We start from the raw sequence: 26247 nt of genomic DNA, 5'->3' as shown, positions 1-26247 counted from the left end.
TTTCTAAAATCCTAACACTGCACACGCATTTTGAAATGAACAACTTTTGTTCGTACATATATTTTTAAAAGATAACTACTGTTCATACTGAAGAGACCTGCACGTTCAGGTTGTGCAGGTCTCTTGAGGGTGGCACAGGAGCCTTTCAACACAGCACTGACGTGATAACTTTATAAAGTAGATTTAACAGTTACTGATTCACAAATAAGAGAAAGCAACATACGCTTTATTTGAAATTGAGTTTTTGGACACTACAGGAAAGTATGTATAGTATTCACTCTATAGTTACGTAAATGTTGTGGTGCTTTACTAACTCTTTAGCTGCTGAACTAACTTTATACACTGATTGCAGCATGTGGCATGATTTCCATTAGTTTATGTGACGCCACCATATTTATTTCCATCCAGAACTGCATTCATTTCTCACCAAAATCTTGTATTGATGATGGAAATCTCGAATGAGTTAATGTCTGGATTTTTAAATCCATGTGTGAAGATGATATCTCAAGATCCTCATAAATTCTGGCGTTGTCATCTTGGAATACACCCGTGCCATCAGGGAAGAAAAAAATCCATTGATGGAAAAACCTGGTCATTCAGTATATTCAGATAATCAGCTTGTATTGGCAGCAGAAACATATTCATCACTGCAGTAATTATCCAGTGGAAGGCTCTTACCTATTCGCTTGGTGAAATCCAGGTGGTGGTGGACAATGAGGTCAGTTAACATGGTGAGACAAAAAGTACACATTAAACACAAAAATCAGCAAAACCAAAACATGAACTGAAAGACACTAAACTCCTCCATGAAGCTGAGAGAAACTACACGGTCCAGTGATCGTTCTCTGTAGGTCACTACAAATGCTCACAACTAGTCATGTTTATTACCTCTGAATAAAAAAATTCTATGTATAGTTTTTGTGATGTACAAAAGTTCACACAACTACAGTTCAGCTCCAAATGATTTATTAACCATAACTTTAATAATTCAATAAATGTGTGACTTTTTCTCCTTTCCTTAGAGATCAATTTTATTGTCAGCTATTATCACCGAGGCTGAAACTCTTTATAGACCCTCTTCAGCGAAAATGAATGACCCTTTTTTTCCATCAACAGAGGTTAAAGATGTACTGATATAAATGTAACCACCTTACATACTGTTTGGCCATTTAATCAGTAACATGACTTCATATATAATCATTATATATGAATTCATTATAAACTTATCTTTTATTTTGAATGTATACTTTTAGATGGAAAGCAGTTTGTAACTGTAGCTGTAAGGCAAATGTACAATATTTGCCCCAGAAATGTCAGAAATGATGGAGAAGTATAAAGAAAGACAGGTACTGGAATAATACTCAAAGTACAAGTACAACAGTTAATGTGCGTAGTTATAATCCTCCACTGTCTTTTAATTGTTCCGGCTGTTGATTGATTAAGTTTTGCTCACAATTATATCCTTCGTCAGAATCCGCATCCTTTCCTAGTGCTTCCATCTCTCTGTACAGTCGCTCAAACAGAAAGGCCGAAACATTTATTTCACATGTTTACTTGAACTTCAATAGCAATACAAGACAATCAGAACACTTGAGGTCGATATGTACAAGGGTCTCAGGCGGTTGCAGAAAAGTTCTGAGGTTTTATATGATCTCTGTCAAGAGTCAAGAGTTCTGTCGCTATCACAAACTCCATGGCAACGAGTCCCATCACCAACAGTTAGTGGCAGGTGGAGGGGAAGGGGTCGGCGGAGGTTTTGGTCTTCATGTGAAATGGGATTGGTCAAGAGTTCAAAATCAGTAGGAGGGGATGTGTGTAAGAGGCCCCCCAGTTGATATTGATAAAATGCTTCACTGTGATACATTAATTATACAAGAATGATGTATATACACACACACACACACACACACTCTCTCTCTCTCTCGCACACACACAACCGTACACACTCGCATGCTCATAAAGCTACACACTCACTCGAACATACTCTCACATACAATTCAGCACTTTCCTCCTACAGTATGTAGCCTTGTAAAGCCACTATAAAGTCATGCACATGTTCTTTGAAAGGATTTTTTGGCAACACACGAGTGCTTCTTTGACACACTGTTTGCTTGCTACAGGGAGGGGCAACACCCAACCGACGAACCAATAGAAATTTAGACGATGGGCTAATAGGGATAAGCACCGATGAGACGGGAAGACACAGCAGGGTTTCAGGAAAGACGGAAGAGGGAATGTAGGAGGGGGAGGAAGTTTTATAAATGGATCACAGTCATAGAAAAGTAATAAAACATGGAAAGGGGGGAGTCTCGTGGTGATCGGGAGATAGAAGCAGGGAGGAGCCATCACTGTCGTCATCTTAACCTTCTTCTTTCCTCATCATTATCCTCTTTAGCATCACAATGACCATCATCATCATCATTTCCATTAGTTTGACCATGTTTATCTGTTGTTTTTATCGCCATCTTCCTCCTCCTCCCTGGTTTCTATGCCCCGATCACCACCGCCCTAGTCACAGGCTCGTCACGCGCTGCATCTGTCCGTCGTCTCCCTCAGAGGTGGGCTCTGCTGTGTACACTGCCTCTCCGTTGGATGCCAGTGGTGGTGGTTGGTAGAAGGTCTGCAGGTGGTTGGGCCGAGGGCCTAGCGGGGGTCGCCCCAGGCTGTAGGGCAGTTCCAAGCCAGGCCGCTGGGGCTGGCCAGTGGGGCTGACCTCTTCCGGACCTTCGGGGCTGCTGTCAGGGTATGAGAGGGATGGAGGGGAGGTGCGGGTGTAGAAGCGAGGAGGGGAGTTGCCTCGACTGTACACCTGCGGAGAGTGGCGGGTGTAAAGATTGTTGGGCGGTGAGTTGGAGTCTCGTGGAGCGAAGATATTTGTAGGGGGAGAGCTTCGGGGAAAGATGCTGAGTGGCGGTGAGCGTCTGTCTCCAGGGTAGAGCGGGGAGGGGTTTGAATCTCGGGCATAAATTGGCGAGGTGTCGGGGTCGAGGTCAAGATCAGGGGTCAGAGGCAGAGCAAAGCCCTCCGAATCCTCTCGCTCACCATGATAACGGAGAGACCCTCTGTCTTTACCTCTTTTCCTCCCATCTAAACCTCCATCTTTGCTCTCGAACAGGAACGATTCCTCCCTGTCTATATCCATTCCTCCTCTCCACACATCAAGTGATCTATCCTTCTGTTTCTCATTATCTCGTTCCATCCCTCCTCTCCATCCTTCTCTGTCTTTTAAGAACAGAGATTCTTCCTTCTCTCTCTCCATCCCACCTCTCCATCCATCAATCCCGAAATCCTTCTTCTGAGTTATAAAAGTCTCTTCCTGCTCTGTGTCCATACCTGCTCGCCACACATCTATCCTTCCATCTCTCTTCTCCAGTGGATGAGGTTCCTCCCTCCCTCTTTCCACGTCACTTCTCCATTCATCCATCTCTCCATCTCGCTTCTGAGAGGTAAAAGGCTCATCCCTTGCTCCTCCCCTCCAATCTTCCATTATTCCATCTCTTTTTAAGAGAAATGTCTCATCCTTCTCTCTGTCCTGGCTGCCTTTCCATGCTTCTACAACTGCCTCCCTCTGCTTCATCAGCAGCGGCTCCTCCAGAGCCTTGTACAGGGGCTCAGACTCCTGGGGAGGAGGGGGAGGAGGAGGTGGAAGGGGTCTGTCCCTGTAACGATCCCGGTCTCTCTCTCTGTCTCTGTCTGTCACTTGACTTGACTCCACTGTGCTGCGGTGGCGGGACAGAGTACCCGGAGTGCGACTGAGGGTGGAGTAGGGCCGAGCCTGAACATCAGGAGGGCGTGGTTGCTGCCTGTCTTGCAGCCCGCGGCGGCCCAGAGTACCTTGCAGCTGTGATCTGTCCCCATCTTTGTGCAGATCACGAGATTCAGAATCTCCAACAACACGTGAGTGCGACCAGCCATCTTGTAAACGTGGTGTTGTGGCGTGGTCTTGTCCACAGGTTTCAGTGTCCTGTGTGTGGTGCCTTGTATGGACCCAACCCTCTTGTGCGTTATGACGTGTGTTTGGCTGAACTTTGGCAGCCCAGCCCTCTTGGGTTGGTTGTGCATGCCGTGTTAAGGTGGCAGTGTGAGCAAGAGCGGCCCTGTCATGGTGATGTGGCCTTGCTAGGCTTCCGTACCGCTCAGGAGGAACGGGCATGGGGGCCGAGGGCCTCAGGTTGTTCTGCACGAGCTCCGAGATGATCATTTTCTCCAGCGCTGCCGCGTCAGACAGGTTACGTCGCATTCCAGCACCGCTGCTCAGATCTGTGGCACTGTGGGGGGTGAGCAGGGCTGGAGAGATGTCATCCCCTCCTATCCCTACTCCTCCCTCCCTCAGAAGGTCAGTGCTGCCCACCACGCCAGCTCGGGATCCGGGTGTGGTCCCCAGACCATGCAGAGTGAAGGTGCTGGGTGTGTAGCCTCCATTGAGACAAACACTGTCCAACCCACAAGACTCCTGGCTCTGGGACACACCACCCTCTGTTAAGAGAAGCAGGAGGATGCCAGTTACAGAAAGGGAGAAAGAGGAATACCACAAAAGATTTTCATGAAGAGATGGATGAATGAATCTATGAATGAATGAGTGTGTTCCTGAACCTACTGAAGGTGTGGCTTTACCAGGAAGATTTCGATATTTGTAATGTTCTCTGACAAAATGTTTGGCATGTAGCCACATGGATGAGATGTAAATTGTGCCTTTATGGTCTATGAGACTGAGTAGTGTAATTATTTTACACATAATCTATCAACTGAACCATAGTGTCTGAGGAGGAAGTGGCGCTCAATGACTCAAGTGAGCACAATAAGGAAGAGCTCATACTCTGCTTGTTTCTGAAGGTTCCTACTGGTCCACGTAGAGACAGAGAGACAGAAAAGGAAAGTGTCAAAAAACATTTAAAAGACAAACAACAACAATTGAAACTCAAAAACCAAAATCAGAACGACACACTGGCATAAAAACAAAACAACTTTCAACTTCTAATTCCAGCTATTCATACTACTACTGATTAGGAGATCCATTAATCTGCCACCTAATATTATTAGCTTATATGAGTTTTTCATATAGACATATACTGTATGTAATGTATGTGTGCAACACCTTTAAAACCTCTGTACCTGATTCTTGAAAGATGTATTTTGTTTAATAGTCATAAAGTGAGTAGCCTAACAGACATTTTTCACTGTGCCAATAAGAGGAAGAAACTGTAAATGCACATGGTCAGTCGAAGAGTTCAAGATAAAGAAGGACAGTCGCTTGTGTAGAGAAGAATAGACACACATACAGAGGAAGAATCACAAAACGATGTAATGAAATGTACCTGTGGATGTGAAGGGTTGATTGTAGCCCTGAGCCAGGATCGTGTCGTAAGGTGAAGCTCCAGCATGAGTCTGTAACACTGGATTAGTAAGGAAATGGTTCCCCAAAGCAGCTGAGGATGGAGAGGCAGAGAGGGAGAAAATAAACTGCATATTCTTCAACCGCACACTGAGATTTACAAGACAAATCAAAATGATCTTCACCTCGGTTTAGGGTGGGAGTGTTGTTCACATCTGCTGCAATAAAAGACGACTCCGTCTGTCTGCGAACGGTGTCATTCCACATCCTCCTGATGCGGCTCTGAAACGGAAATATTCCACACAATCTCTCAGAGAGAGACGAAGAACAGAACATTGAGAGAGGCACTGCATAGTGCAATGTAGCATACCTGTCTGTTAGCCGTCGCTCTCCGACTCTGGCTGCTGGTGTAACGACTGTTTGACCGCAGTGCAGAACCCTTCACAGAGTCTGGAGAGCTGGAGGAGGAAGTTGCACAGCACTGCGATAGACGCAGGCATCGACCATAGTCCTTCTGACCCTACACACAATATGCAAACATGCACCATATTAGTTTGGTTCTGAATGTTGGCAGACACAGCAAATACAGTAGCTGGTGACACCTACTGACCTTCCTGGCAAGGCTGCAGTGCAATATGGTTATAAGGAGGCCCTGGACAATGTTGAGGGAGGAGAAAAGGCAAGCCAGGAGGAACGTTGGAGCAGACAGGAACATCAGGCCTGAGGACCAGGTGATGCACTGCAGAAACAGCAGCGTCAGGGAGCCCACTGTCCACGCTCTGAAGACACAAGAGAATAAGGACACACGATAAATTACATTTTATTTTCATTCTGACGAGTTCAACGAGAGTTCGTTTACCTGAGAGAGCTCTCTTAATTATATCCATCAGCTCCCTTGTGCTTAAAATGAAATAAAGACTGAAGCTTCTAATTCATGAGGCAGCTGAACCACGGACAGAAAGAAAGCTAGGTTGTGTGTAATTTCAAAGTTTGCACACTCAATCTATCTGAATCTGCCCCCTAACAGCGAGCCGTGTTTAAAATAGAAGCTGAAGAGGATAAAATATGATTCTGTCAGAGTGTGGGTGTGCAGACTCTTTTTTTAAACTTGATGGACATTAGTTTCGTGCACACCATTGCTCTACTTTTGTCCGTTGTGCACAGTTATTTTTTCCTCAACGTTTCATTTATATGGCAGTGCTAAGGTTTGACCTTTTCTTACTCAAAAGGAAGCACAGTCTGTGTGCTGCTGTGAACTTTGCAGTGTTTTATTCAAAAAGCTGTGACTGCTCGAGAAACTTTTTAAAATGCTGCTTAATTAATCAAATGCTGTAGCTTTACCAAAAAGACAGTTTTATATGTCATTTACTTCAGCTCCCAAGCCCAAACTAAGCTACACAGAGTAGCTTCTTCAACAAAATAAAATACTCTTGTTCAAGAAACATGAACTTTCATAGTTTTCTTTTTTCGTTTGTTTGTTTCTTTTTAATTTATGTCTTAAATTAAATTATAAACACTACAGTGCACTGTATATGAACTATGGTTTATTATAAAAATATGTGATATTAATACTTATTAAAACCAGGTATTGTGTTTAACAGGATAGTAGGATATGGTCGTGTTTGTTTTAAGTCCCTTTCTGGTTTTTAAACGTATAAAATGTTCACCATCTCTTTCAAATGACTGGGTGTGCAAATGGAGCCCAAGTTACAGAAACACAATGAGCTCTCGACATAATCACCCACAACAGACGCAGCATGAGCCACTTTACTAACCTCAAGTTGTCATGGCGACTGGAGTCTGGCTTCAAAGCAGCAGTGCTGTGCATCTTATGTAAGGTCATCACCAGAACAACCAGGTTCAACTGAGAGCAAAAGTGAAAAATATCGAGCACAGTTGATTCATGGATAATGCTCAAATGATGACGATAATTAAAAAAGGAGAATATGAACTGAAATATGACATCTGGGAGCGTGGACTCACCGTTATGATGACAGCAACAGGTCCGAGGAAACTCCAGATGAAGTAATTGTCTGTGCGTAGCCAGCATCTGTACACACACACACAAACACAACAAGTCAGTCATAGTAAAGCTGTCCCCATGCAAAAACAGACACACACGTTAGTCCACTTACGTAGATTTTGCACCATAGCCACGGAAATCAATGGCTGCAGACACGGCTACCACCAGCCCCGGAATAGAGTAGCCACACAGGTAGAAATACTTCCTCCTGGAGTTACGTCCCTCAAATACCTCCCTTTGCAGCAGGTACAGCTCCACCCCCTCCAAACACAACCAGCAAAACACTGAGAGCAGTGAGAAGTGCAGCAGGCCAGCAATGATGGAGCACACAACCTGGAAATGAGGATAAAGATAGAATAAATAAAATCAGCAAATAAAAGCCTGCTCCACCGCGGTGTGTGGAGAAACACTGCTGCAGGTCCTTAGTTTCTGCTGCGATCACACAGACTCAAGGGACTTGGATAATTGCAGACTGATTTGCCTGAATCATTATCATTAACTTAATTATTTTTATTGCAACAATTATTGCTTTATCCTGTATTTCTGTATCATACTCCAGTTGATTCTGCATTGATGATTTAGATTTGATTTATGATGATGGTACTTAACCTTACATTACTTTGAAATGGTGGGAAGTTATTAACAAAGAATAAAATCTGCCTAAACAGTAAAATACAACATTGTACATGATTCACTGTGTTAGACCAGTATCTGAGCACTCACAGTGTACTTAGTCTTGTTGGCACCGACAAGAAAGAGCAGGTCAGTGATGAGCAGGTTGGCCCAGAGGTTGAGATGGATGGTGCTGTGGTCCGTGTGCCAGGGTGCCCCCTGGCAGCACAGGGTGGTAAGGCAGGTGGCCAAACACGCCAGAGCTACAGAGATGCCAACCCAGAAAACCACATAGACCCGAAGCTCTTCTACACCTCCCCCAGGCTGATAGAGACAAAACGACAAGAAGACGTTTTACCCATCAAAGGACTAAATGTATGAATGAAGGAACATGCTGAGAATTACGTGAATGTATTTTGCCTGTGAGCCTTTCCCTTTGGTATGTGTCCATGTATGTTACATAACTTCTGCTCAAATGAATAAAATCACAGCTCACAAATGGAACGTCGTACAGAGAAACACTTTCACACAATTTTATTTCATGGCAGGACAAAATATCCTGCAGCATTCATCACTCTCCCTCACAGCTTCAGCCCACAATTATCACCCCCCCTGCACTTAATTTTAAAGCAGCAGTTTGGCTGTGAAGTCCCACTGTGCCACAGCAAATCGGTGGACAAGGGTGGAGTCAGAAAGGATTTAGTGACGATGGACCTTAGTGGACACAGTTTGGCCATGTGATCAGAAAACTGTACCACTAACATAGTGTGAAACACTGAAGCCTTAAATCTGCTTCTGTCTGCTGTGAAGATCACTGAAACACTGGTGACCATGTTTTTGTAGTTTGCGTCACGCACCACGTGTTTCTGGGAGGTCATGAGGACAGCATAGCTGGACAGGTGGTTGCAGGCGCAGGTAGTGTGTGTGTTGTTGGTGTGCAGCAGGCGGCAGCCCTGTGTGGACCACCTGCCGCTCCCAGAAACCCCTGATGCGTTCCAGAAAGAGCAGTTGGGGCCAAAGTGGTTCTTCAGCTGTGGCAAAAAAGAAAAATAGACACAGACAAACACACAAATTAGAGCCTTTATCACATATCCAGTGACCAGATTAAGCAGAATGCGAGGAATCAGCATCTTTGTATAAATTAAAAGTAAGTAAAAGTAAAACAAATTTCCAGACCTGCAGGTGTCTGAGAGTGAAGATCACTGGCTCTGAGAGGTACACTCTGTTGGATCCTCTGTGCACGGAGGCAGAGATGACGTGAGAGTTGACCACCAGGTTCTGGCTGACCTCTGAGCCCTGGCCCAGACCCAGCCCCAGCCTCAGAGTTGAGTTCTGGGTGGTCAAGAAGGAGCCCAAATTCTTATAGAGAGAGAGGACTAGCTTCACCTGGCCTGCAGAGGAAACCACAGAGACACATAGTGAAGAGAAACACTTTCTACATTCAAGAGGAAAGTGACTAAATATTTAGGCAGTATTTTCATATTTGATTATGTTTATGGTTTATTAACTATATACTGTGTTGGAGATTTGACATGTACAAAAAGTTGATCTATTTCATTTTCTTCCACAGACCATTGTTGCTGTACTGTTGCAGAGCCAGTGCTGATATCTGTAAGATGCTGTCACTGTCGTAGGAGTGAGGGAACGTCAGGTCCTGGATGTCTGCCTCAGTATTTAGTACATACACCTCCAGATCTGTGCAAACAGACATGGACAAAAGTTGGGATGAGCCAGTCATTTCTAAAATACACAGAGTCAACTATATGGAGACAATATAATAGAAATATTGATGAACCACTTACCAACGTTTGGTGCTCTGTCACTGAAACGGCCTTCATAGAGGTTGTTCGCCAATAGAAATGCTCCTTTCTCTACTGCATCTAACAGCAGGGACGCTGAGCGCGACCGGTCAACGCTGCTCATATCATCCCAGGACACCAGAGCCTCAGGACGCAACAGGTTATCAACTGTCTGAACGACCGCCTGACAAAGAAGAAGAGAAAAGAAGGAGTTATCTATCTATCTATCTATCTATCTATCTATCTATCTATCTATCTATCTTACCTGAACATACGCTCTGCATGTGCGTTCCCTCTTCTGCAGCTGAAAAGAAGAAAACCATCCAGAGAGTCATCATCATAAATGACATTTTCCATTTTCATTTCCAGGAAAGGTCAAGTACACATCAGCTCTGACAACAGTAACAATTAACCTTGTTGTAATTGCGTGCTGCAGACTCTTTATTGGCTGGTCTCAAGGCCTGAAGCTGGGAGTCCAGGATGTCCAATAGCTGTTCAATGAGCCTGACAGACATGCTGACATCACCGGCATAGATCCGGCCCCGGGTCAAGTTGACTAACTCCCCAGCGATGTTGGCTGCGTTCTCTCCGCTCTTAATCTGGAGTGAGGCGGGGGTGTTCATAATGTCAAATATTTTAACATTTAAGAGAGCCCTGCTTGCTGACTTGCTTTGGGGCATTTGCACAGCGTGTGTGTGTATTTGTGTGTGACTAACCTTCTGTGCAATTTGGCTGACCCAGGGTGAGGTGCAGTTGGAAAGGTCAGGCCCTTCGGAGCTCCAGCCCACTGGAGACGACATGCATTGATAGGAGGCTATACCTGCAGAGACAGATGGGGCGACACAGGCAGTCAGAAAGAGAAAGGACGGCTCGTGTTTTGCAGGACCTGATATGGTTTGTCACTGTTTCCCACATGTTGCTGCTAGAAATCACGTTTATGAAAATAAAAACTAAACACAGTCAAAGTACTATTTAATTTGAGTGAACAGAGGCTGAAAGTAATTTGAGCAACAGACAGGTCTAAGTGTCTGTTGATTGAGGCACATGCCTTGCTGCATGCATGAGTAAAATGATCTGTAATGAAAAACAGGACTAGACTGTCTGTTATGCAAACGCGGATTAGATGTAAGAATAAAACAACACCCATATCAGTTTGCAGTTTCAGTCAGTAAACTTGATTTAACATGTGATAATTCTTCTGTATAATTACCACCTCAGTGCTAAAACCATGTCCAAACCATTCAGTATGATTAAGATAAAGCAAAATGCACCACAGGCTTGTCTACACAATCTGCCTAACGGCTTCCCCACAGACGGAGTCCAAGGCTTAGGACGACAGCTGCGCAGCGAGAGGAAGAGTTGATGAACCCAGCTTCTCTGTACACTATAACCTTCTGTTCTCTCATCTGAAGAAAAGTTAAAAGAGAGGGCACCCAACTATATTTCAAAGGGAAACTAGATACAGGCACACACATGCAAAACTCCCTCACACAAACACACACACACTAAAACACACAGAGGCACCACACCTACCGAGTGACCCTTTAGGGCAAGGCCTCTCCACTGTCTCTCCCTTCAGAGTGGGGGGCCATTGCACCCCTCGTGCCACCCGGCCCTCACATCCGCCCACCTGACCGGGACCCCCAGGAGCCAAGGGGACACGCAGAGGAGGGCGTGGGGTCAGAGGGACCATTGCTGTGATAGGCCGTTGGTCAAAGGGCCCTCGATTGATGACGCCAATTGGGTGAGAGGCTGACGGCCGCACGGGGGTCAGTGCGACTGTAGCAGTGTAGGAGCGGACAGTCGTCATCAAAGAGGAGAGTGGACCTGAAGGACAGAGACTACTGTTTATTCTGTGAATTTATCACATATGTTCAAATACACAAATACACTACACGCTCCACAAACCTTTGGTGGGCGGCGGCGGTGTGAACTGTAGAGGGTATCTCAGCACATAGTAGTTGTTCCAAACATACAGCTGGTTGTCCCTGGGGTTGTAGTCTATGGAGGAGATGTACTGGTAAGGGTTAGGGAAAGGTATCTGAACAGGCAGCTCTTGTCCGCGGCTGGTGTCGTAAGCGTAAACCACCATATCACTGCCGACCCGGCCCTCTGCCTGCCCTTCATCATCCTGGAAGACAGAGCGAACGGCATAGAGCACGCCGCAGGCCATGAAGGCATTGCTCGCCCCGCGTTTGTCGAAGCCAGTGGCCCATGTTCCCTCAAAGCGCAGGGTGTAGGGGTTCACCTGGAGCACAGGAAAGAAATGAGAAGGTGAGGAAACCTTTCCCCCTGTCCTCTTTTCAATCATCGATGTGTTTTCATTCCTCCTACCTGGCTGACCACGATGCGTCCATTATTGGCTTCTGTAGAGTAGATCACCCAAAGGCCATTCTCGTCCACTGCCAGATCGATGTCTGACTTCCCTCCCCAACGGTAAGGTGAGGTATCATGATAATTGGCATTGACGACCACGGCTTCACCGCTCTTTATGCGTGTCCGCAGGTCGTACTTGACCAGGTTTCGCGTTCGCTCCTTGTTGTAAAATACAGCTCCGTCATACACCACAAAGCCTGTACCATCTACACGACTTGGCAACCTAGCACAGAGAACAAAAGGAAATATTTATTGTACTTTATTTAGTGGTGTTAGCATTAATTCATATGATTAATTACCAAACGAGAGTTGAAGAGAGTTAATGTGTTAATGTTAATGTTAAATTATGAGCAGTGGTGTCTATCAACTACTGGCTGTGCCATGTTGTTTCTTATTTCTTTGGTTAGTAGATGGTTTGGTCATGATTTGATCAACAACATCCACATAGTCCTGATGAAGCAGACTAGCTGAGTTTTGTGTGTTAATTATTTAACATTGTTACATGAACAGAGACTCTCTACCACAACAGCTAACGTGTGTAATAAGTTAACAAATGAAATGGCAAACACCGGATAAATCATAAAGTCATAAATTGCATCAAATATAATGTTATAAAGATATACAAAGTATTTGAAACCTGCATATCTGGCACTTTAATACCTCATAGTACAGTGTTTTTTCAGCTGGTTAGACTGAATAGTACAGGCCAAGGGCTGCATATTAAAAGTTATTTCACTACACTTTAATTCATAGATTTGTTTTTCTTTCTTTTGTTTTTGTAAAGAACCAAATACTCAAATCAATCAATGCCAGTTCATGTTACTTACTTGTAGGTGGTGGTGACTCTGTTCTGTCGGTAGTCATCCCATGAGGCGTACTCATACAGCACCTCTGTCCTATATGGTGTCCACGGCATGACGTAGAGCCTGTCACCAGCCTGCAGCGGGTCCTTACACCACGCTCCAGACTGATGCTCCGCCTCCAGGAGCGAGGAGGCTGGCTGGATGCTGAGCAGTGAGCCCGGACATACGAAAACTGGATTGTGGGAGTTAAGAGGGGTAGACAGCAGGATGAGAGACAGAAGGGAAAGATGGCAGGAGCAGAAGAGCAGGGAGGGAAGTGAGAAAGGGGTGGAAAGGTAGTGAAGGAGGTAGTTAATGCAGGTGTGTGGAGAAAATGGATCAATACATGAAAAATGGGTTGAATCAGAAGCAGTTGATGCAGAGAGGTTAAGAAAAAAGAATGAGGAGAAAAGGAGAGAGGGATTTAAAACACCCGCGCTGATCTCGAGAGGCAAGCAACAAAAGAGACATACAAGGTAAAAATCACACACCATTAGCGTGTGTGTGGTGAGTAATGCAACAGGGACACTGCAATGAAAGGTGTGTGAGTGTATTCATGTGCTATATATGTGTTCTGTGTGTGTGTCTGTGGGTTAGTGCAAAAAGAGTGAAAAAGAGTGTGAGGTAGAATCAGGGACGCTGAAGGCGGGGCTAAATTTTGCCTTGAAGTGAATGAGAGGGCAGGTTAGTTTACGTCGAGCACAACGATTGGTCCACCCACATGTCAATAACTGTATGGACACATATGTATACTGTACAGTCTCACACTGGCATGCAAATAGGCATGCACACACACTCACACACATAAGCAGTGCTTGGTAAGCACACACCCAGACGGAGATACAATCACACACATTTGGTCTTATTTTTCCTATGAAGATAAATAAGGGGCTCTTCCTATAAGGGAAGAAAAGGGAAAATAAGCATGAGGAGGATAACTGGATAAGAAGGAATGATGGAAGAAAGAAAGAAAGAAAGAAAGAAAGAAAGAAAGAAAGAAAGAAAGAAAGAAAGAAAGAAAGAAAGAAAGGAGAGTGTTTGTCTGTGATAAGAGCAGTAAAAAGAAGATAATGGTCATGTTTGTGTGTACAGAGAGAAGGAGGGAGAGAAATAAGAGACAGAGAGACTGACCAGGAGCAAGAGAGGAATAAGCTGGAGAGGGAAAGAAAGAGTGAAAAGAACGAGAGAGACTAGGTGCGGAACCTGGATAAAACTGGATAACAGGACAGGTTTCCATACAAGAGAGATGGATAAAATGGGGGGAAGGGAGGAGAACTCAGAAGGAAAATAAAAAAAGGGGGAAACATCCAGCATGACTACGAAACAACGTCCTAGGGTAGGAGGAAGAGAGATAGAGGAGGTGAGAGAAAAGGGGGGTCAGGGGTAAGGAGAGATCAAGATGCTACAATGTATTGTCTTTACCTTTTTGGTCCACTTCTACTCAAGCATAGGAAAAAAAAGAGGGAGAGAAAGAAATAGAAGTCAGAGGGTGAAAGAAGGGAAGTAAAGAGAAGCAAGAAAGCAAGGAAGAAAGAAATGAAAGACAGAAAGAAAGGAAGGAAGGAAGAAAGAAAGGAAGAAAGAAAGAAAGAAAGAAAGAAGATGCACAGATAAAGACCTTGGAACTCATTCTCACCACAAACATTATAGTTCACGTAAAAGAAAGAAGAAGCACAAAAAGACCCAGGATATTCCCCATCCCTCCTCTTCTCCCCTAACACCCAGCCCTCCCCTCTTCCCTCCCTCCACCTCCCCTGATCTCTCCTTCCCTCAATCAGGCTCCTGTGGAGAAAAGAGAGCAACTCCTGTGGTGTGAATCTGAAAAAGAAAACACACACGCATGCACGCGCAAGTGCACACACACACACACACACACACACACACATTCTCACATGCTCTCTCTCTCTCTCTCTCTCTCACACACACACACACTCTCTCTCTCTCTCACACACACACACACACACACACACACACACACACACACACACACAGTAGACATACTGTACAATGCGGAAATTTCCTACATTTCTCTATCTGCACTTTCTCCGTCCAACTTTCTTTTTGTGTGTCACACACGCACACACTCCCTGAGAAAAAAAAAGCTTTTCTATTCATCAATCTCTCAGGAAAAAAGTTGACATCAAAGGTTCTTAAAACAGAAAAACGCCTTAAACCTAAAGTGTAGCTCGACAAAAACAAGTTAAATTTCTGTGTTTTGTGCGCACATGCGTACATATTGGTGTGCAGTCGTGGACGTGTGTGTCGGTATGTGTGTGCTCGTAAGTGTTAAGACATATGCATACTCACTGTAAGGGACACACTCATACTGGATCTCCAGATACTTGTATGTACCAGGACAGGGGTCTGGGAAGACGTCGACCCCTGCGACCACCACACACTGAGTCCTGTTGTTACATCTGAAGAACAGCAGATGGATGGATGGATGGATGGATGGATGGATGGATGGATGGATGGATGGATGGGTCAGTGAAAGGAATGATGGGATGCGTAAAGAAAGACAGAAGGGAGAGTGATTAACAGACAAGAAAGGGGAAGCAAAGGACACTCCATTTGTCTCCTCTCCCTCTCTGTGAATATTGATCAGTTCTTCTAGGAAAACACTGCTGAGTACACAGCTAATGGCGCAGCCAGGCACTCAGACTCAGCTGGAGAGATGACTGCACTTGCACGTACACATGCCTCACAACACAAGCCCTGGCTTTGTATAATGTTTCCTCTGACATGAACCCACATGTATGTTTCATGACAGCTCACATTGTGTATGGGTACAAAACCGTAGACAGTTCATTGATTGGTTGTTTCCAAAACACACTCAGTAGCAGACTAATGTGTGTCTTTGCTGTATAATCTAACTCTTACATAAAAAAAAACAGCATCAGCAAGATGTGTAACCCAGCACATACACACCTCTGGGCCATAATCTTTAATGCGTCAGGCAGGTAACATTGCGTGTTCTCCATCTGGAACGGGTCTGCATCACAGATCTTGTCGTCAGTGCGTCCATAGTTGGCCGTTTCCACCATAACCACATCACTTCCTGGGCAGCGCAGTTCAATGGGGTAACCCTCACACGCCAGCTCTCGCCGCAGCAGGCCGAATGGCATGGCGGCCCGGGACATAGCTGCATGTGAGTGGTGGGAGGTAGACACAGGGATGAAGAGACGCAGATGGTGAAAGGTGGAAGTAGAAATAAGAGAGGATAGATACAGTTAACACTGAATTACTGGAGTGTGCAGATGAATTAAATGTGATGTTAAAAGCACTTCAGCATTAAAGTTAATGAAGGTAATTTTCTCAGACTTTCTCCAGAACCAGAGGTGATATTATAAAACTACAAAGCTCAGACATGAGCTCCATGCGATATCATGAAGAGGTACTGGTAATCCACACACTACATTTAACAAATGTAAACACCTTGTTTTCTGCTAAAGATCTCCTGCTTTTGTTGTAAGCATTATACAGCCAACGTGCACTAAATGCATTTTTGGCACTGTGGGCACCTAATGTGTGCTTTAATTTAATCTTTACACATGTGGGAAAGCTTTCACTGGAAGGATTCCCAGCAAACAGACTGTGATAGTTGACATAAATCACACCGTACCTCCACTGGGACACCTACGCTTGATGCGATGAGTGGGTATATCACAATACCGTGTGTTTTAAGTCAGTGAGGAGGATAAAGCTCGGTAAACACAATCTGACAGGTGTAAGATATTATTTTCTACCCTTTGATGGTTGGATTTCACTATGACACATTAATCCATGTACAGTATGGGGTTATTGGAGAAAAGGACACTATCATTATCTTAATCCAGCTGTTCACATCTGCTAAAGAGTCGTGTACACATGAAAAGGTGTTTGCTCTAATAGAATTAAACCCACGTTTAAACCGAACACGTCGGCGTGATCAGTATGCTGCTGGTGTTCTGTAACTGTCCGTGGTGCTGAATGACTGATGGTTTATTAACAAGAAGCTACTGGCAGCTTCTGAAATGCACCCGCTGGCAAGCTCAACACCTCAATTTTTTTGCCAATCACTTGTTTATCTGGGTCACAGAATTTCCTAAACATTGCTTTCTCTACAGGTAGCGAGCTGAGCTCCACTTCCCAACACGTCTTCGCTCATTTGCAAATCAACACATTATATATGAGTCAAGCAAATCTACAGCGTGGATCACTGGCATCATCGATTGCCTCCCTTTCAATTTTTCTGATTCATCCTGCTGATTGCTGTGTCAGGGTCAACACCTCATCATGATACCTCAATACGTCAGCGCTGTGACGCTTACCTTGGTTGGAGGGGGCGACATGAGCCAGAATGAGTAAACACACCCCCAGGAACCACAGTGGCACAGCCATGCTGGGTAGGAAGAGTTAGCACGTCACACCACCAGCCACGTTAGGAGAGCCTGGAAAGGAAGCAGTGGAAGTGTGAGATTGAGACTGAAGACCTGCACCCTCTCCTCTGTGTGCAGTGTGTGTGTGTGTGTGTGTGTGTGTGTGTGGTGGCCATTACCACACACTGACAATGAAAGAGAGCATGTGTGAAACAACAGCAAGGTGGGAGGAGGACAGAAAAAGAGAGGGACAGATTGAGCGACGAGAGAGAAATAAAGATAACAATTGAGCAATCGGTGCAGCGAAAAGTCCCTCGATCTGCTGTTACCATGGCGATAGCACAGTGCAGTCTGAGTGAGAAACAGAGAGAGGAGGCATGTTGGGTGTGTGCGTCTGCGCGTGTGAAAGTGAAAACGCACGCGTGAGTACGTGTTTTAGGTCCGTAATTAGCCAGAAGCAACGGTGGCCACTGACCCATAAAAGAGTCTTAATCTTTCTATCCTCACACACACACACACACACACACACACACAGACAGACAGAGGGCTGGGCTCAGCTTAGGCCACTTTTCAGTAATCCTAAATAAATTATGTTGTGGAGCCGATCTCTTCCACAACAGGGGTAATGAGGTAACAGCCAGCTGAAGGCGCAGGTGATCAGAGGGCGATGCTGTACTGTGGAGTTTTTACGAGGGAGCATACGGGACACAGGCAGACGGCCTACAAGACAACAACAGTAATATGACTCTTCAATATAGAATGAACTCTTGGCCCCGAACAGAAGGGAGGATGGAGGATGCAAACATGCACAGCAGTACGTTTTTTTTTCGTGCTTAGTATTCCAATCTGCTGCGGCAGTGTGCACCTAGCAATGATGGCCTCCAGAGTGTGTGTGTGTGCGCATACGTACAGATGTACGCGTGCACGTGTGTGTTTGTGACTTGCTTTTTCTGTCCGTCTTCTTGTTAGGTAATGACGGCAGACAGATTTAGGTCACTCACTCAACTAATGTCCAGCATGCATTCAAACACTTATGCTCGTACAGTACAGGGCTCAGCACTCACACACACACTCACACACACACACACACACACACATACACACACACACACACACTGACTCAATCTCATACACGTATATAAAAGAAAAGGAAGCAAGACCTTTTGCTTCTTCAAATCCACTGAACCAACAAGACTGTAAAGGCCCCAGGACCACCGTGATACACACACACACACACACACACACACACACACACAGAAAAGACTCGACTGAATGTAGAACCTTTCTGTGTTTTTAACACGTACACACATACACATGCACAGTATGTCTCATCTCACCCAAAACCCTTATGGCAGCATGTTCTTTTGCTTACAACCCCCACTGTTCTCTGTCTCCGTCTCTCTCTCTCTCTCTCTCTGTCTCTCTCTCTCACTCACACACACCCTAAAGTGTTGATGCAGAGTAAGTAGAGCAAGGACATTGATGGGCCTTGACAAAGCCACACACCCAGTCCTCCTGTTCGCAGCACCATGGTGCCTGCCTGCAACCGAAATCTAGCCCCAGGCCACCGGCCGGCCTACATGGAGGAATAGCAGTCTCTACAGCGAGAGTAGTGAGCCTGGAGTGAAATAAACTGCACACAATGCAAAGGCATTAATGTATATGCATACACCCAACCAGGCGCACATACAGTATAAACAGAGAATGTGCATTTACAGTATGTTATCATTCTATGAATAATTCGAACAGTCTTAATAGTGACTCAAAAAATAAATCAACGACTCATCAGGTTTGACCCCTCTAACAATAGTTTCACTATTTTATATTAGCTTTGCCTCTGAATGTTTGTTCCAGCTATTTATTGAAGCTGATGTCTGTGATATAAAACCTTCCAACAGATGCATCTTTGTTTTTATTGCTCCACCAGTCAATCAAATGTGAATATTTTAGATGTCTAGTGCATCATTTTATACATAGAGCCCCAAACCAGAACCTGACAACAGCTAAATTAAAGTTGACTTCACACGATGTGAGTGTTGATGATCTCAATGACTTGAGATTCATGGGGCCAATTAATTAGTGATGCTACACTGGCAAATATTTTTGGCTCTGGCTTTGTTCTATTTCTATTTTGAACCACTCACTGGACAAAGCGTCCACCTGTTAATAAAGTGTAATGGTACTGTCACAATTTTCTGACATTTTGTAGATCATTCTTTTTAATAGGACAATAATTGACATACCAGAATTGATCACTAAAATAGAATGGAAACAGACCATGTGACCACATCATTCGAACTGATGTGAAATCATTTCACTGTTAGAGGTGGTCGTGAACGCAACAAAGAGGGGGAAAACAGAGAGATGCCATCTTCTCTTCCTTTTGGTCAGAGAGCTACCAGTGCTTGAGGGTAGACAACTAAGAAGCACAAAGTGACAAAACAGCCTTGTAGTCTTAGGTTCCTAATGAAAGAATAAATGAGTGAGGGTGTGTGTGTGTGTGTGTGTGTGTGTGTGTGTGTGTGTGTGTGTGTGTGTGTGTGTGTGTGTGTGTGTGTGTGATGGGTGATGGAACGAGAGAGCGCAATCAAGAGATGAGACAGAGAGATTAGACTTCTGACAGCACAGCAAAAGCTTTATTGGCTGATATAACTTTTTAATAACAACATTAGTGACAAGAAATGTCTTGCCGCTAATGATAGTATTTCAGGATTAAGGCAGGATTTTAAAACACACTACAGTTCCCTCTTTGACTGAGAGCCCCGTTTCAGACCATTGACCGCTACATTTCCCACATGGCTAAAGTCCACATGCTGCAGTCAAAGCCACTTACAGGGTTTTAGAGCCTGTATGTTTGTCTGGTCAATGCGTGGCTCTGGGGAACGAAGGTGTCGGCCTCTGTCAATCATTTGCTTGTTGCAGGCGGAAAACACAGGCAAAGTTCTGGGCCAAGTTCAGAGCATTAGGACCAGCACTGCACGCTGGATACTCCTGAGAGCATTAGGATTTATAAGTGTATAAGCATCAATACACAAATGAGTATTATATACAAAATAAATACACACAAGTATCTGTACAAATATGTGTAATAGTTTATTTCTATAGAAGGAGAAAGAGGAGAAAAACCCTCCTCGTCTTTTTTTTACATGTGTGTATCCACATTCAATGTGGCAGACAGATCATTTGTGAGAATATTTTGTGTAAGAAGGTATAGAATCTACTTTCACCTAAAGACTCGAGTCTCTCCTACAAACTGCAGGAGGGTTGATTAAACATTGATAAGTTTCCTCACATATTTATCAAGAGTGTAAACCCTGTCCTCAGCACACACAGTGTTTCTTAGAGCCCAGTAAGCACTTTCTCGGCGTCTGAGAATATCCAGCTTGTTGAGAGCGTGTTTGCTCATTCATCACTGTTTTGTTTTTTACCTGTTCAGAAGATGAAGAGCGATGGCTGATCTTACACATGCAGCAGAGAAAAGCTCCTAAGATGACGAACCCTAGAACAGCATTCATGCACCAACAAGTGAGCTTAAAGAGTTATTTGTCACTGTGATTGTGCCTCCTCTACACGCTGGCTGTGAAATGATCCCTCCTTACTGTGACTGTGACTGATAAGAAGATGTTTGATTTGGAGGCTATTTACAGGTCAGACACTGAACTCAAATAAAACATGAACTGGGCAAAAGCTGTTTTCTTCTGTTTTCAGTGTTTGATATAAAGATTTTCATGTACCTGCAGCATACAACACTAATTCCAAACTTACTAATAATATAATGAACTAAATCAATGCATCCTTAAACCCATATAGATAAAACTAATTTATGCTTACATTTTTTCTCTAAGTCTAATGATGCTGAACATCTGCAAAAAGGATTGAACAGCTGCACAATGCACTGTTGAATCTCATTTCTATATCCCCCGAAAGCCTACAACCTGATACAAGAGCAACATATGTACTATGTGCTATACACATGCGATCAGTATTGTATTACCGGAAAACAGATTTGAAAGAAAACTATGATTCATCCTTTTAAAATAGCACACTGTGCTACTGTGATTAACCCTCACAGCACACTGTTCTTCATTTTCATAATAAAACAGCAGGGACTCGCTGCATTAAAGGTCAAATAAATGCTTCCCGGAAAATGTAAATTTTAAGATGTGGAGGCACAGGAACTGTCTCGGGTTAAATATTCATCAGGAATTTCTGTTGTTTAATACATGACACACCTACAGTGTGTGAGCAGTATGGTGCTGTGTTGTGAAGGAGAGTTATTATTTAACAATGGGCATGTGGGCCTTTCATCGTCGACGTGAGAGTTTACTGACAGATACCAGCTAGATTGAGGGGGCTAATTCATTAATGGTCCATAAATACGGCATCTTACATTTTAAGTATAACATGGAAAACCTTCATCTTACCAACATTAATGCTCATTAAGGTGCAAACATTCATTTTAAGTTCAGCCATGTGTTGTGCATTAGATGAATTCCTGAGCTAATGCAACACATCTTCTGAACAAACACTGAGATGGTACCAGCCTGCTGTGTGTTGTACTGTGTGTCCTGCTCCTTTCTACTAAATATGAATTGTGTGTCAGCATGACCCGCTACTATGATATGAGCTGTTTCAACATGTCACCCGGAGAAACTCAACTTCACACAGAACAGGACTGCGATCCCGAGGTGTAACCAAATGTCACGGCAACAAAAACTCTTGACAGTCATTAGCTGAGGTGTGACAGCAGAGCCAAGCGCATCCAGCCACTTTAGTTTGCAAGAAGGCAGAACAAGCTAAATCTGGACAGTAGATCTGGGCCATACGGTGCACAAAAAGTGTCCTCAGGAAATAAGTTTGCTATATTGTAAGATGAAAGCTTTCTCATGCATATCGTACCAATGCATATTGGTGTGTTAGGAAATCACTGTGAGTGAGACTGTTTTAGTTATTACTAGTGCTGCCAGTAACTCATCACTAGTAACACACTGGAGTGATATCTTTGTCAACTTTTTTTAAGTAACTACCATTTGAATTTCAGTAATATTACAGTTTCTAATTCCAGTGATGCTTTCTTACTTTGACACTGAATTAGATGGGTTGGCAGCAGCTTGGTTTTCTGTACTGTACATGACTGGTCACATACCATACCATACCCATGCATACAGTACATATCTGCTCAGTGCACGGGGGAAGAGGTTAGCCTATATCAAAAGAAGAGAATATGGAACACAGTTATATTTAAATGTTGTGTGCGCTTAGCTGACATGATGATGTTAGGCACATCTGTATTCATTAACCTAATGCTAGCTGTGTTTGATTAGCCTTAAGGTAAATCTTCTTTTGTCTCCATGGTGTGGTTTCTAGCCAGGATACAGAGTCACCAGTAACTGGACCTTTCAGATGAAGGTGTACTTATACAGATTTACTGCACTCAGGTCATCTACATTTAACTAGTTGTGCCAACTATCCAACTAATGCTTACTAGTGAGTAACTTTAAAGGAGGTGAAACTCAATCACTTATTTACAGCTTTATAATTTTAATTCATTTATATTTTGGTGTATAAATGTGTTTTCACCAATCCTAATTAAATCAACCATAATTCAATTTTGAATTAATTATGGAACAAAATGTGTAAAGCTGTGTTATCAACACTCAACTACCTTACACACATACTGTGGTCCAAAAATATAAACTATAATAACTAATATAATATTTCAATCATGTGTTGAATTGGTGGCATTTTATAATTACATGACTCAGCCTCAAGCTTGAAAAAAAAATCAGTCCTACAGTCAATAAGCATAATCAAATATAGCAACTATATCTAATCATATGCACACACACACATACTGTATATGGTAATATATGAGGTGATCTGAAGCTCCCATGGTGACGAGCATATACATCACAGTTTCATTCATTACTCGGTTAATCATGACAATAGCTGGCAGATGAATTGATACTGAAGGTAATTATTAAGCACATCTCGGAACAAAATCCCAGCTGATGTCTAGCCTCATATCGTGATATTGGGATTACACTGCTCTATCTGCTCCCAGCTCGGCGCAGCCTTGCTTAAACGCTCGCAGCACAAGCCAGCCGACTGACTCAGTGCGTGTGACTGATGCAAAGAGACACGAAAGGAACCTGTCCGAGGTGGTCCGAACAGAAAAGAGAAGAATATAGTGCGTTTTACAAGTCAAATGACACAAAATCCATCCAAATTGTGTGTGTGTGTGTGTGTGGGTGTGGGTGCGTGCATGTGCGCGTCTGAGTGGTTTAAGCAAATCACTTTGTCTTTTTCTCCTCAGTGGTTGATGTAAATGATCCCTACAAACCTCGTTACCTTTGTTTTCTCTTTTCCTTCTAACGCGCACAGTGTGGTCACACATACACACACAGCAGGGAGGTGAGTCACTGTGTTAAAATGCGTTCAGAAATATTTCGATATGAATCAGTTCGAATCAATCTTCATTTCCATCTCATGTACATAACCCTGTGTTTGATAATATGACACATACATTACATAATACTCCACAAACAATAGCGTCACACGCTCGGTTACAAATAAATCAGACTTTCACCCTGACAGGAGAGCAGCACGCCTGACAGCTTTCTCCTCCTTTCCTCCTCTCTCCCTCATCCCATTTCTCCTCTGCATCTCTCTGTCTCTCTTCCTCACAGTCACTCCTGCCTCCCTGCTTGGCCTCCTCCACTGACCCAGTCCTCTCTTCCCCTCTCTGAAATATTGATAATGGACTCTCACTTAGTCTCTTCTTCTTCTTCTTCTTCTTCTTCTTCTTCTTCTCCTCCTCGTCTCTTTTCTCCTCATGTTCCCATCTGTGGTGAATCAGCAAACCAAAGCAGCAAACATTCAAACCAAACCCTGCATTTAAAGCCTATGTGTGTGTGTGTATATGTGTGTGTGTGTGTGTGTGTGTGTTTACGCCACTTTACACTGCAGCACACCACAGACACTGCAATGAAGGCGTGTGATAATGAACATAATTCAGCACCAACAGACGGACCCCTGCGGTGGGCCGGTGTGGGACACCTTGATTATGCCACTTTCTCCCTGCCATGAATATTTCACAGCACTCGAGCCTCACACTGCTCCACTACTGACCCAGCTTTAATGGCAGCCAGCAGCGTGAGGCCCAGCACAGCAGCACAGCAGATCCCTGTCCCTCAGTGATCAAATGGCACTTGGCAGCAGCAGCAGCAGCAGCAGCAGCCAGGGAGCAGGACACCTCTGCCGTCTTCACACGCATTGATCATGTATGTGCGCCTGTGCGCGTGATGAGGGATTGAGAAAGTGATACAGAGAGAGAGAGAGAGAGAGAGAGAGAGAGAGAGAGAGAGAGGGGCGGGGTGCATCCTCATAGCCTATATCCATATCTTACCGTCAATCCCCCGGTTTCCCTCCTCCTCCTCCTCCTCGCTCACTGCGTCTCCCGCATCCCGTCTCTCCGCGCCCTCACCCAGTGTACTCTCCTCCCTTTCTCCCGCTCCGCTCTTCCCGATGCATGTACCAATCAAATATTCAATAGGGAAATTGCGTTGGGCGATACCTGCTGAACTATATGGCAGTCATTGGCGCGAAATGTCCAACAACAACTGGGCGTCCTCCTGTGATCGCTGTATTGTGCAGGGCTCTGCTGGACCTCACACCCTCCCTCCGTCCTGTCGAGGCTCGATGTCTTCCCCGCTGTGCTCTGTGACTGTGCGTCACGTTGGTATCATAATTCCCACGGGTTTCATGCCCAGAGATGATGCGGGCTACAGGCCTTATAGCTCCGATGGATGAGAGGAGGACAATTCACAATCGCACGCAAAAAACAATAATTAGGCGCAAATGAAAGCCCAAACCCGCGCTGCTCTGTCTGCCTTCGTCGATTTGTTCAGCTCATCAAGCGCAAATGTCATTGTTGATCATGTGGTTCCGACATCGTTCAATTACATCCTTGCATCTAATGGAAAATAACGTCGATGTGATAACAGCACATCCTTGAAGAATCGTGATGAGACGCAGCAGCACATCAGGACGAATGTGGCAAAAAAAAAAAAAATCTGGCTTTTTTCTTTTTTTTAAAGCAAGGCGGGTTATAAAATAAGACTGAGATATAAAGTAATAGTGATAATAAGAAGAATAATCAACAGCTGGACAATCGGGAGAGAGACGGTTTTCGGTCCTGGCCTCGCCTTGCATCCGTCCTTCTCTCTTCTTCTTCTTGTGGCGCTCTCTCTCCGTCCGCTGGTCCGCTTGTTGCGCGTTCTGCACTCGAGAGCGCGCAAAGCGTGTGTGTGTGTGTCTATGTGTGTGTGTGTGTGTGTGTGTGTGTGTGTCTATGTGTACGCGTGCAGAGACGGGAGGGGGCTTCGACTATATTATCAAGGTTTGTCTGAGTGAGCAACAATAAGCTGCTGTGTAGGCAGAAGCGAAGGGATGTGGACTGAGCAGCGGTCCGTGTTTATTTAGGCCGCCCTGTCTTCCTGCCGCGCTGACCAACTCTGGTTCAGGTCTAACATGAGCGTTTCTCCTGCGACTAGAAGAAGGGGAGCTATTGTGTTGGGTGTGTAGCTTGCTGCGCGGCGCACATCCAGCAAGCACATGCATCTGCCATGTTTCCAACAAGCTCAGGAAGAGTTTATTGAAGAGAGGTGTTTGTCAGTGTGGCTCTGACATAAATCATCATGTCACTGCTTCTCATCAAACCTACCCATCATCCAGTCACACCTTGATGACACCTGATGACACCGTGGTTGCATCATTCCCCTCTGCAGATGCATTTAGCCCCATTAGCTCCTGACATGACTGTCCTTGTTCCCACAATGCCGAGAAGCACTTCATTGCTCTGTGTATTTGCACTTTCAGAGCATAGTGGCAGCCCACACTGCAG

The 26247-nt window shown here is 44.4% G+C and overlaps 1 protein-coding gene across 4 annotated transcripts; it reads right to left on the bottom strand.

Annotated features, from left to right (window-relative positions):
• Positions 1-968: 968 nt before the first annotated feature.
• On the bottom strand, positions 969-25557 carry LOC113162078 (adhesion G protein-coupled receptor L1-like). Of its 4 annotated transcripts, none has more exons than XM_026360067.1 (26): positions 24751-25557; positions 17295-17414; positions 15913-16126; positions 15292-15401; positions 14407-14421; positions 12970-13177; positions 12101-12365; positions 11675-12014; positions 11300-11593; positions 10483-10586; positions 10180-10365; positions 10032-10070; positions 9770-9950; positions 9540-9662; positions 9144-9358; positions 8825-8998; positions 8079-8291; positions 7468-7688; positions 7316-7382; positions 7108-7196; positions 5943-6111; positions 5703-5852; positions 5518-5614; positions 5316-5426; positions 4817-4837; positions 969-4476 (listed from the first exon to the last, which is right to left on the bottom strand). In XM_026360067.1, the coding sequence occupies exons 2-26, from the start codon at positions 17362-17364 to the stop codon at positions 2513-2515; spliced, it is 5640 nt and encodes a 1879-aa protein (XP_026215852.1). In that variant the 5' UTR covers positions 17365-17414; positions 24751-25557; the 3' UTR covers positions 969-2512. The 4 variants fall into 4 exon arrangements, with proteins under 4 accessions (XP_026215852.1, XP_026215851.1, XP_026215854.1 ...); XM_026360066.1 differs by lacking the exon at positions 24751-25557 and adding an exon at positions 20771-20905; XM_026360069.1 differs by lacking the exons at positions 4817-4837; positions 24751-25557 and adding an exon at positions 20771-20905.
• Between the last annotated feature and the right edge of the window lie 690 nt (positions 25558-26247).

The sequence above is a fragment of the Anabas testudineus genome, chromosome 1 (genome assembly GCF_900324465.2).
Source record: "Anabas testudineus chromosome 1, fAnaTes1.2, whole genome shotgun sequence".
Lineage (NCBI taxonomy): Eukaryota > Metazoa > Chordata > Actinopteri > Anabantiformes > Anabantidae > Anabas > Anabas testudineus.
Note: the sequence above shows the minus strand (reverse complement) of the source record. Positions and strands in the feature narration are given on the sequence as shown.

What these genes read in the sequence shown, in the direction of transcription:
- LOC113162078 (XM_026360067.1), bottom strand. Translation starts at nt 17,364, where the DNA reads ATGGCTGTGCCACTGTGGTTCCTGGGGGTGTGTTTACTCATTCTGGCT. An exon ending in CAGCACGCAATTACAACAAG is followed by an intron (nt 10,071 to 10,179) that starts GTTAATTGTTAC and finishes TCTTCTTTTCAG; the next exon opens with CTGCAGAAGAGGGAACGCAC. An exon ending in TCACTCTCAGACACCTGCAG is followed by an intron (nt 8,999 to 9,143) that starts GTCTGGAAATTT and finishes TTTTTGCCACAG; the next exon opens with CTGAAGAACCACTTTGGCCC.